At 40.4% G+C, this 12980-nt stretch overlaps 1 protein-coding gene across 11 annotated transcripts in view; it reads right to left on the bottom strand.

The window, feature by feature from the left end:
* Positions 1–12980, bottom strand: part of CPEB3 (cytoplasmic polyadenylation element binding protein 3) — a 203363-nt gene that overhangs the window by 68551 nt on the left and 121832 nt on the right. For 9 of the 11 annotated variants that reach the window (XM_055118878.1, XM_055118875.1, XM_055118874.1 and 6 more), the window contains 2 exons: positions 8197–8364; positions 4923–5012 (listed from right to left, as the gene is read on the bottom strand). In XM_055118878.1, the coding sequence (XP_054974853.1) occupies positions 4923–5012; positions 8197–8364 (258 nt within the window). The remainder of the gene's footprint in view (positions 1–4922; positions 5013–8196; positions 8365–12980) is intronic. The other 2 variants (XM_055118881.1, XM_055118884.1) reach the window with 1 other exon arrangement.

Raw genomic sequence — 12980 nt, 5'->3', positions numbered from 1 at the left:
GCTCTGAGGAAAAGGCAAGAATCACAGTAGTGAATGGTGTCTTGTTCCCTTTTTATTTCTACCTAAGCCTAAAATGCTAGCGAACCCTACCTAGTGATCACCCTGAGATGACCTGAAGAAAAGTACAGCAGGTAAGAGAAACATTTCCAAGAAGGCACACACCTGAATTACTGGAATTTAAGGAAAAACAGAGATAGCAAGAGGAGGTATTATGTTTCTTGTTTTGTTTGGGGGCCACACCCAGAAGGGTGTATTCTCTCTTGACTTTCTCAGTATCATATTTAGTAGAATACTGACAAAAGGAGACTAGAAATACTCTCCTAGCTCATAACTAAATAAAAGTGTGGGTACAATTTCAGGAAACTTTTCCTCAATATTTTCATTAGAGCTGGACTTCCTATAAGAAAAAGAAATTCAGAAACCATCGAGTTTCTGAAAGAAACAGAAACACTTACCTAGGAAATGAGACAAGGAGAAAATGATGGCCATTTTATAAACATTATAAAAAGGTGTAATTTTAAATTATTAAATAAATAAAATATATGTTTGTGAAATTACAGAAAATGATATGCAAAGATATATACATAAATGTTATTAAATAAATTGTGAAATATTAAGATTATTTCTATCTAAAATATTTTGCATAAAATACCAGATTAAATAAGTGAAATATAAGTTCATGTTTGTGAAATTATAGAAAATGATAGGCAAACATATATACAATGATGACTGTTTCACTTTCTAGATATAACTACCAATGGTCACACTATTAAATCAAATGCAGCATTTGATTTAATCATCAGTTGGTTTTTTTTTTTTTTAGAGGAGAAGGCAGCTAGAATAGAGAAGGGATCACTAAGAAAATGATGGCTGGAGGAATCCGCAGGCAAGGGAAATGTGTGTTGAAAGTAGGTAATGGACCATTTGTCAGCTGGATTTGTAAATGCAGATTCTTCCTCTGAAAGAAGCTGCTAACTTTGCCACTTTATGTCTCAGAAACTAAGTGAGCAACTATCTGAGCTCCCCCAGGCACTAGTCAGTCAAGTTTCTGTAAAGAGATCTGTAAAGAGACATATAGTCTCTTACATACTCTCTCTTCTGTTTAAGTGTTGAGTTCCTTAAAAAAAAAAAAAAAAAAAAACTTTAAAATCCAGTAAATTTTACACTTATAGCTGATCTTGATTTGAATTAGTCACAGTTCCAGTGGCTATTGTACTAGACAGAACAGCTCTGAGTAACTGAGGACATGGTCCTTCTAATCAAAATTTAATTCTAATGATTTAAATGAATGAGAAAAAAATGCAGCAAGCAAAAAAATAAAACTGGGTCCTTTTTCCGTACTTTATGCCATAATTAATTCCAGAGAGAAAATGAGATGTCCACGTGAAAAAGCAAATCATTATATTTAAAGGGTCAATAAAGACGGGGTGGGGGGGGTAGGGGAGGGGGATAGGGGAGACAACTTTCCTGAAAGATGCTACTTTAATCATTAGATCAGCAGAGAATGAGAAAGAGGGATATCCCGTAGGGCCCTACATAATGTGTGTGACCTTTCCTGAGGGCAGCTTGAAGATGGGAACAAACAAGTCCCTGACTTCTAGAAATACACACAGAGGTAATTCTAACAAGAGGGAAAGATAAAGAGCCCGAAGTATTCACTGAAGCAAGATGCATGAGAGAAAACAACTTAAATATCCTTCACTGGGTCAGATTAATAGGCCATTAACAATGTAGGTCTCTCTCTGCTAGAAAAAAACTACTTGCTGGGGTGGGGGTGGGGAATGAAGGTTATTAAGTAGCATATAGAGTATAACCTAACTGAGAGATTCTAAATACAAATCTGTATGTGAGATATGTGAAAGAGATAGCACATGAATGATTTAGTAATAAGCTTAAGCTTTAAGCAATAAGCTTTACTAAAGGTAGTTTTGGGTCAATTTTCCATGAACATGACCACATGGGGAATAGGTATCTTTTTGATTTTTACAATGACCATCTAATACCTTTTATCACAGGGTCATTCCACCCACTGCCAACCCCTTCTACAATGCAGGGCCTCACCCATGCTACACAAGTGTTTTAATGATGGGCTACATCCCTAGTCCCTAGAATTATTTTTGGAAGGCCTCAGTGCTTGGTGATCCTTCTCTCTGGGGGAATGCTGTGGTGCTGGGGATGGAAGTCTGGCCTCTGCACGCAAAGCACTCATGGTTCTTCAGTCATCTCCTTAGCCCCCAGGATCATTTATTTTGCTTGTTTTGTTTGGGGGCCCACACCCTGTGATTCTCAAAGGTTATTCCTGTCTGTGCTCAGGAATCACCCTTGGCATTGTTCAGGGGACCATACAGGATACCAGAGATTAATACCCAAGTCAGCTGTGTGCAAGGTTAGCAACCTAACCACTGTATTATCACTCCAGCCCCTCTCTAGAATCACTTTTGTAGTTTTCCTGGCATGATTTTCTTTACAACTAGCACTCTTAGAAATCTCTCTCTTTTTTGGGGGAAATGAGGGGCTGGGGGAACTTCCCAAGTGGTATTCCCAGAGATTCTCAGCAAACTGGCCTGGGAGTTCAATGCAAGGGCCCAAGGATGCCGATTGGGTCTGTGCTGCCAGGGATTGCTCAGGCCTTCCAGGTGGTACTTGGGGGCCTCTAGGTCTGTATCCAGTGACACAGTGATACTTGGGAGGCCATGTGGTGCAAGGAGTAACACCAGGGTCAGCTCTGCAAGATAAGTGTCTTAAACCCCTGAATTCTTTCTCATCCCAGAAATATCATTAACACATGTAATTTTATGGAGGGCATTATGTGCACATAGTGTGACGAACACATTATTTTAATGAAATAATACTGTGTTCACCTGCATATACAACTGGTACTATTAGGAACAGATACTTAAACATATGGCTTTACAGAGTATATCACAGGCAGCACTAAGAGGTAAACTCATTCATTTGCTGAAATACTACTATTCTGGTTAAACATGTCTCTTCACACTGTGTCATACATGTAGCACAAAGTACTGAACATTTCCTTACTATAATAATCACCATGATGACTCTTTCCTGACTGATATAAAAATTTTTAGCAGTCACAACTGGTGGTAGCTGGGGGTCCAGAGGTGCAGAGAGCCACCAGGGCCACACACAGTATCCTCAGGGGGCAACACAGTGCTAGGAAACAAACTCAGGACTTCAAACGAGCTAGGCATGACTCTACCACCTGAGCCATAGCCTTGGTCCCTAAACCTAATTTTGTAACATAGGGGCAGGGATGAGGATCAGTGATGTAGCATCTGCCTCATATATGAATCCTTGGGTTCAAACCTCGGAACCACAGCTCAAGCTCCCTTTTGAACATTAAAAATTCTTGGATGGGAACTAGACAATGAGGAGAGTGGTTACGGTGCTTGACTTGCCTTGCACGCAGCTCACTCTGATCTGATCCCTAATACTGCATAGAGGTTCTGCCTGGAAGTGCCAAGACTGACCCCAAAGCACAGAGCCAAGAACAGCCCCTAAGCACTGCTGGGTGGGGCCCCAAACCCCTACCCCATAAAAAAAAATTGTGAAATAGGTGGACCGGAGAGATAGTTCAAGTCTCTGGCATGCATCTTGGCCAGATGTGGCCCCAAACCAAATCAAAACAATCTTAAAGTGGAAGTGAAAAACTAGGTGATACCAGGACAGGAGTGAAGGTTCTGGGGCACCCTGGGGCAAGTGGGAGATAGTAGTTATGTACACCAAAAGCACAAGCAACTATTATAATCATGCTGCCGCAACTCAAGTTAATAAATAAATAAATAAATAGATAAATAAATAAATAAAAGGAAAAGATAAAATAATTCCTTCATGGGGCGGGGAGATAGTTCAAAGGCCTAGAGCATATGCTGAGCACGAAGGCTCCAGGTTCGCCCCTTAGCGACCATGTGGTCCCCAAAGCACCACTGCAAAATTCTTAGAGGGAAATAACAGAAGAATATTCAAAGGGCAAAAAAACAACCTTCTATTTAGTGAGTAAACCTTTTATAGACTATATTTACAAAGAGAAGGACGAGTGATAAAGGAATCTAATACACCAGACACAAGAGCAATTCACTTGCCTTTCATGGGTTAAACAATTTGATTCCCACAAAAGGCATAGGAAGGGTATTTTGACTCCAATTCCTTGTGATTGATTGCAAAATAATACATATCAAGAAATAACTCTTTAGAGATGAAAGACATCATTGAAACATAGCAACAGAACATCAGAACATGTATTCATTAGCCCAAAATCCTCTTCGAAATAAATCTATGGACAAACCAGGAGCGAACAACACCAGAAAAATTCCCTAGATGCTACAGAAATAACAAAGTATGAACAAAGTCATGTATTTTCATGACCTCAGAAATGATCAGAGAGTTTATTAAAAATAAGAGAAGCAAGGTCATGTAAAGAGTTGTTTGTGAGCTTGCTTGCTTTATCCATCCCTAAAGAGGCTAGGTTTTTTAATGTATATTCATGAATAAGGACAACGTCATACATTTGTCATTTTTTAGACACCAGGATTTTTCAAATTTGGGATTTATAGGATGAGCAAAATGGGGTACAAATGAAATGACTATTTTTCTCCCTCTCCAATTACTGACATTCCTTAAAAGCGTGACTCTCTCAAAAAATAAAAACTGTACAAGTTTAATTCATAGACTCACGTGATCTCACCATCAGTAAAATAGATGTTAGGAAATAATCAGTGTGCGCCTAGGGCAAGACTCTCCAAGTGGAAACAGTAAGACACAAACGAAGTTTAAATATTTTCATAAGAGAAGGTAGAAAAAGTCAACAGCTATTTTAAGAGTGAAAAAGGCTGCCTTTTATTGAACCATCATGCCACCCACTCTTCAATAGGCAAGCAGTGCAGACATTTTAAGTTCATTACCTTTAGGAGGAAAATATGACTTGCTTTCAGCTTTGTGAGGCCAATCTACGACAAGAGGTCCAAACCTGCGGAAGCTGGCAGTGATCTCATCTACAAAACACAGAAAAGATATCAGAAAAAGAGAAGGGATATATCGCAAACCAAAAGGGCACAAAATATGTCCTTTTACTTTAAATAATACTGAATTATCTGCTAGAGCATTTAAAATAGAAGTCAAACCTACCAAGTGAAAAAAAAGCACTTGAAAAGCTAGTTATGGGGCTGGAGGGATAGCGGGTAGGGTGTTTGCCTTGCATGCAGCCGACCTGGGCTGCATTCCACAGGGTCCCCAGAGCACCGCCAGGAGTAATTCCTGAGTAAAAAGCCAGGAGTAACCCCTGAGCATTGCTGGATGTGACCCAAAAAGCAAAAACTGAAAAAATAAAAAGCTAGTTATGCTAGTGCTTTGAGTGCTACACGTTCAGGTGCTCAGCGGTCACTGTGGCCACTCAGGAAGTGTAGAGGGTTAAAGCCAAGCATGTGCTCCCCATTGAATCGCACCCCTGGCCCAAAATACCATTTACTGAGAGATACTTTTGGCTAACCACAATTAACCATGAAGAATGTGTTCCTCGCTATAATTCATTTCCATAAACTGCCAGTAAAGAATTTGGGAAAAGAAATATGACATTAAGGTGACCTCTAGATAAAGTAAAAAGATTCTAAAAATAGAGATTTTTTGCTTTAGAAAAAAGAGGCAAAAGCATACAAAATATTCAAAATATGCCAAAGCCAGAGCAATAGTACACTGAGTAGGGCACTTGCCTTGCATGCGGCCAATCTGGATTTAATCCCATATGGTCCTCCGAGCCCACAGGAGTGGGCTTATAGGAGTGATTCCTGAGTGCAGAGCCAGGAGTAATCCTTGAGCACTACCAGGTGTGACCCAAACATCCCCACCAAAAAGTTATAGTGCAATAAATGTATACTTCCCATATAATTCTGACTCAAAACAGCAGTTAAAACTTAGTTCATATTCAGATTTAAAGTGCCTTTCTCAGTCATGATCAAAACTGTCTTGTGAAAAATGTGGCACAGGGGTAATATATAAGCTTTGCTTGTAGGAGATTTGATCCCTGGCATCACTAAAAAATAATTTTTTTAAAAAATGGTAATAAAGAAAAAACTTCTATTTTAAATAAAAATCTAGCCGATGTATAAAATTAGCACTAGTATGAGAATGGTTTGAAGGAAAATGAATTACCTGCTGTGAAAGTCTTAAGTCTAAAACATAACCATTTTTTTTTTCTGTGTTTCACTTTTTTACCTAGGATTTTTTTTTTTTAATTTTTCAATTTTTTTTTTTATTGAATCACCATGTGGAAAGTTACAAAGCTTTCAGGCTTAAGTCTCAGTTACACAATGCTCAAACACCTATCCCTTCACCAGTGTACATATTTCAGCACCAAGAACCACAGTAAACCTCTCCTAAAACATAACCATTTTTATTTGCCTTGGGTGTTTTTGTTGTTTGGATTTCTGGATGACAACTGGCAGTGCTCAGGGCTCACTCCTGGCTCTGCATTCAGGAATCACTCCTGGCTGGGCTCGGGGACCAAATGGGATGCCAGGATCAAAATGAGGTTGGCCATGTGCAAGCAGGCGCCCTATCCACTGTACCATGGCCTTGACCCCAAAATATAACTATTTTTAGAGACTATTCTCTCATCATAAAAAAAGAAAATCAGGAAAAATTAAAGAAATGGCGGGGGGCTGGAGTGATAGAGGGTAGGGCATTTGCCTTGCACGCAGCCGACCCGGGTTTGATTCCCAGCATCCCATATGGTCCCCCGAGCACTGCTAGGAGTCATTCCTGAATGCATGAGCCAGGAGTGACCCCTGTGCAACTTCGGATGTGACCCAAAAAGCAAAAAAAAAAGAAAAATAAAAAAAGCATAGTTGCATAGCTATAATAATGCTGGCCAAAAAAAATATCTGTTTAAACAGTATAGCAGATCCCAAACTTAATAGAATTAGACTTGGCTTCGCATTTAAGTTGATTTGGTCACAACTTTATTTCATTCCTCCATTAAAAAAATATCTGGACCAGAGCAATAGTACAATGGTTAGGGCATTTGCCTTAAACACGGTCAACGAGGGTTTAATCCCCAGTATTATACAGTCCCTGGAGCTTGCCAGAAGGGATTCCTGAGTGCACAGCCAGGAGTAATCACTAAGCAGCACCATGTGGCAAAAAACCAAAAACAAACAAAAATTTATTGACAACCTACAAACCTGACTGGCTTTAGGCAAGGCACACACTCAGTTTTGGCTCAAAATACAAATTGGGGAGGTATGTGGGGCTTGGGTCACACCCAGAGATGCTCAGGGGCTACTCTTGGCTTTGTGCACAGGGGCCGCACGAAGTGGTAGATCTCCAAATTACATCACTGGCTACATCTCCAGTCATCTTTAGACTGGGAGATCATATGTGGTGCGAGGGCTGCATGCCAGGCAAGCAGCTTCACCCTTGTACTACCTCTCTGGCCACAAAAATATAAATCTCTCTTTGGGGTGGGGAAGCTGTCCTGTGTTGCGTGGGGCCCAGGGCCTGCTTGATCTGATGATGCAAGCGTGACAGTTCAGGGCTTGGACCTGGCAGTACTGAGGGGCTACCAGGTCACACCAGGCAGAGGTCTGGAGGCCACATAGTGCTGGGGTTCAATTTGACGCATCCTGTATGCAAGGCATATACTTCACCCCTCAGAATGATGTCCCCAGCCTCTCGAACTACTAAGGCAAAGAATCTACTCAGTTTTCTTCTTTTAAGACAAGGGAACACACCCAGCAGTGTGAGGGGAGAGGAAATGGAGACCACTGGGATCACAGCAACGGTGGCTGGGAAAGCAATGCCAGGAATCTAAGCTCATACTAGGTATAAGCTCTTCATTCTTTTAAAGGCAAGAGGAGGGATTGTGCTCATTCAAAAATATCTATATCATATAAGAGATTGCCTGGTCTGATGGCTAAGGTTTGAAAGTCCTGGAATCAGAATACTTTTGAGTTCCAAATTACATCACTGGCTACATAACTCTGGACAACTGCTTTCTCTTTGGTTCTCAATGTAATTGTCTATGAAATCTGACCAGACAGAACATCCCAACTACCAAATAGTCTCATGTCCTGCTCACTGATATTGGCATGTTTCTTCAACCTTCCTGTAAAGAAGAGGCAGGAGCAGATTATACAGAAAACAAATCTGGTCTTTATAAAGTCATTAATGAACACACTGTACCTTCATCGATATCAGGAGGAAGGCCCCCAACAAACACCTTTCTAGAGTAGCGTTCAACTCGTTCTCCATTTTGACAGCGAGTGGGAGAACTTAGGCCAGATGACAAGGATTGATCCCCATGACTGTCGTCCAGGAAGGCATCTTCAAAGGGAAAGAGAGAAGACCGACCTGAAACAAACATGAGGTTGCTAGAGTTAAAATTATTTTCCTGGACAGCAAATACTTTATTAGGAGCCCACGTGCAGACCAAAGTGTACCCAAACAATGTGTCCTGAGTGTTTCAGAATAAACAATAGTGGTAGCCAGATCCAGGTGAGTTTATGCCATTATGTTTGTGTGACGGTGGGTATAACAGAGATAAGTGGATTGATAGAAAAGAAGAACCAAAAAAGAAGAACCAAAACATGGCTGCTGACTATCGAAAAAGCACTTAACTTAGACATTCACTTGTATAACTGTGAATCTACAGGAATTGTTCTCCTTGTTTCCTTTTCCTAGTCACTCCTTAAAAAAATACAGAAAAACTATCTTTATTCGGAGATTTTAATTTTATTTAAAATTAAGTCCAGTCTTCGAGACCGGTCTTGAAAATAGAGGGAATATTAAACTTAATGACAGAGAAGAAAAATTCTCCTCTAAGAGCAGAACTAAGATGACAATCTCCAGGTATTCCAATTTGGAAATTAACACATGTCATAATAAAGAGTAGGGAAAGTAAATGAAAGCACACATTTCATGTGAAAGCATAAAATTCTCACAAGAAAGGCCTGGGAAATACATATACACATTTGAATGTGTGTGAGATATTTGCCCTATTAATCTAGGCCCTGTTGTTTACTGCTCAGAAAAAAAATATTTCCATTGTTAACTTGATAGCCAAATAAAGTGTAGAACAAAGGCATCTCTCCACTCCACCTGACTATGAAGAAGATACCAGCAGTTAGGATCTGTTAATAAATTAAATAGAATAATGTCATCTGGCATTACAAAATAAATACCTACAAACAAATGTATTTCCTGTTTGAGTCGGTGAGTTCCTGGTGAAACTTTCCACTACACTGAAAATGAACTTGTCTTGGAGCACGAAGATGGCTCGGAGGCACCCACTCTGCATGCAGATGCCCCAGGTCCCCAGAGCACTGCCAGGAGTAGCCCTGAAGTACAGCAGGGTGTGGCCCAAGGCAAACAACAGAACAGTGTCTTGAGCACACAAACTGTGGGGGCTCAGGTGGGGATTTCCCTCTAAAATAAACTCATGCTCCTATGAAAGGGGAAAAAAATTGTATCTTTCTCACTGAGTCTCTCCTAACGTTCTCTGAAACTTAGGTTCTGGTCACTATAGATAACAACCTAATGCAAGGTAGTCTTACAAAAACTATTAGAAACTTATTTTATTATGAAGTCATAGAGAGATAGTACAGAGGGGAAGGTGCCTGCTTTGCATGTATCCCACCCTGGCACCAAATATGGTCCCCCAAACACTGCCAGGACTGCCAGGAGTGATCCCTGAGCACAGGAGTAAGCCCTGAGCACGGCTGGGTGTATGCCCCACCACTCCAAAAAAGTTACTAATATAAATCTGCATATATATATATATATATATATATATATATATATATGTATATATATATTTAACCCAGGTGGTATAAGAAAGACACTGTTTTGATTTTGGGAATGAATAAAAGAAACAAAAACATTTTAATTCAGCCATTCCTAGTCACAAAGAAACAAAACAGAATTTGTTACCTCAAGTCACCCAGCCTTTAAAGCTTGGCAAGAACAAACAACAGATAGTAAATTCTATGCTTTCATTTCTGTTTTTTGTCTTTTGTGGAATGTGGGTGGGGGAGGGGGCGCACCTAGGGATGCTGAGGGTTTCCTCCTGGCTCTGTCTTCATGGATGGTTCCTGGCAGGCTCTGGGGACTGTGAATGGTGCCCTACCCACTGCCCTACCCACTGCCCTACTGCTCCAGCCCTTCCTTTGTTTTCATCATTGCCGGTGAAATAAAGAGATCTAAAGCAACCAGTGACAAATGAGCTTTCGGCGACAACTAAGTTATTCTCCCACCAGTGTGGGGGTTGCCACACTCAGCCAACTCCTTGCTCCCTCTCAGGACTGGCACAGGTCAAAATCAGCACTCCCTGTCCTGCTCCTAGCCCACCTCCCACCTTCCACTGAGTAACATGAGCTGCTCAGAAAACAAAAGACGGGGAAGGCAAAAATGAACAATTCTGAAAAGTACACCATGCCTTCTGTATTTCCCAGAAATCCCAATCCACAGTAGAATATAAAAAATTAGGAGAAGGTCTGCAGTAAAGAAACTTAATCCAGCATTACCTGGATTTAAGATAAAGGAACCTTTAACATACATAAACTTAGTGGGAAAACAGTTGGAGGAATATTTATCACATTCCAGGAATACCAAACAAATAATACATTTCCCTGCCAAAGAAATTAAGTCAAGTGAGGGAAATAGGCAAGTAAATAATTATTAAATAGAAAAACAAGCACGAGGAAGACAAGACTTGGCCAAGCACAACTTACTGCCCTACTAGAGGAGTATATGTCTGTGTGTAGGAGACAGCTGGGGGTGGTGGGGACTTGAAAGAGAACAGTGAGTTCCCGGGAGGAAAATTGTGAGCAGAACCTTATGAGAGTAGTTAGTAGTTTATTTAAAAAAAAAAAGAAAGAAAGAAAAAGTAGAAATTTATTAAAAAAAAAGAAACCACAAAAAACAATTTTTTTGTTTTTTTGATTCCTGATTTTTGATTTTTCCCTTCAAATCTGTTCCTCCAACATTCCCTATTATCTCAATAAGATGTCTAAAATCTACACCCAAGTCAATCTAGAAATCTAGGAGGCATCCTTGCCATCTTCCTTCCTTTCATATTCCATATTCCATCCACTTCTCACAGATCCTAGAAGTCAAGTTATAAAGTATGACTCAATCCACTCACTTCCCTTCATCTTAACCCAAACTCCTGGGCTTGATCACTATTATCTCACTCTATAAAGATTTAGTCTACTGCTTTCTACCACCCAACCCTACAGTGGCCAAAGTTGTCACTTCTCTTTTTTTTTTTTCCATTTTTTTGCCTTATTATTAAAAAAAAAAAAAAGAGTGATCCTTGAGCACTGAGCCAGTAAGTACTGAGCACCATTGGGTGTGGCCCAAAAAACAACAAAATGAAACACAAAATAAGACAAAAGAGGGTCCAGGATATGGCTCCGTGAAAAAGTGTACGTATGAGACCTGGGCTTGATAGCCAGCAATAAAGGAAAGGCAAAAACTTCAGTAACTTTAAACTGCTTTCTGAATAAAATACAAGCATCATGTAGACACTGAAGCCCCAGGTCTACCTTGCGGATATCACAGTTGCTGCCATTCCCTTTGGTTTAATCACCTGCCATCACAGACCTCTTTTGAGTTTCTGCTCACCCTGACTCTAGGGTGAACAAGGTGTTCCCCCTACCAAAAACAAACCTTTTCAATTTGAAAAGTCTGGGGGCTAGAAAATTAGTACAAAGTTAAGATGCTTGTACAAGGCCAACCCAGGTTCAATCCCTGGCACCTCAAGTCCTGCTATGAGTGAACCCTGAGCAAAGAACCAGGAGTAAATCCTGGGCACTACCATGTGTGGCCAAAAAAAAAATTTTTTTTTTTAAATACAGATTTCTTAGTCCAATCTCCAAATCACTAAAAAGGAATTTATAGTCAGAACTGAAAAATCTGTGCTGGGTTGGAGAAATGACTCAAAAGGCTAGAGAACATGCTTTGTGAAGGAAGGAAGGAGGAAGGAAGGGGAGAGAGGAAGGAAAGGGAGGGAGGGAGGGAGAAAGGAAGGAAGAGAGAAAGGAAGTAAGGGAGGGAGGGAGAGAGAATGGAAGGAAGGAAGGAAGGAAGGAAGGAAGGAAGGAAGGAAGGAAGGAAGGAAGGAAGGAAGGAAGGAAGGAAGGAAGGAAGGAAGGAAGGAAGGAAGGAAGGAAGGAAGGATAGTTCACTTAATAATTCCACATGAGGCCCGGGTTTGAGTCCCAGCACTGCCTAGTCCCATGAGTACCAAGCTAGGAGTACACGCTAAGCACCTACAGGTGTGGCCCGAAAAAACAAAGGAAGGAAAAATTTGGAATTCTAATCTGTCCAGAGGTCTCCTGAGAGACTGGAATCTGTGCATTCATTCATCTGGCTGGCATAAATCCATGCCTAAGACAAACTGTCTTTGGAAGATTGGTGACTCTTTAGTTCCTGCATGTGCTACTAGAAATTATGTCCCATCAGCGGCCTGGTCTCACTACCTAGTATCTCTGACATCTTTCTTTTGTTTAGTGAAAACATTCTCTTAGATCAAAATGTTTTCAGTAATCCACCTTACAGTCCTAAAATTATACATTTGTGTGCCTAGTATATGAAGATATTATCTACCTATTTGATTTTGGGCCATACCCAGCAGTGCTCAGAGTTTTTTTTTTTTTTCTGGTTTTGTGCTCAGGGGGCCGAATGAGTCTCCATTAAAAATAAATAAAAATAGGCAGATTCCAGGAAAGTCTAGGATTTACTCTATGACCTTGGATGAGACATTCTAAATATCTGAGTCTCATTTACAAAATTAAACACTTGGGCCCAATGAACGACTTTCAAATATTGAAGGCAATGAAATTCCTTTTATTACATAAAAATCTTATACAAATTCCAAATTTAAAAAAAGATGAGGGGCTGGAGCGATAGCACAGCGTGTAGGGCATTTGCCTTGCACGCAGCCAACTCGGGCTAAATTCCCAGCA

The sequence above is a fragment of the Sorex araneus genome, chromosome 11 (assembly GCF_027595985.1).
Source record: "Sorex araneus isolate mSorAra2 chromosome 11, mSorAra2.pri, whole genome shotgun sequence".
NCBI lineage: Eukaryota > Metazoa > Chordata > Mammalia > Eulipotyphla > Soricidae > Sorex > Sorex araneus.
This window is presented reverse-complemented; position numbering and strand designations above follow the sequence as displayed.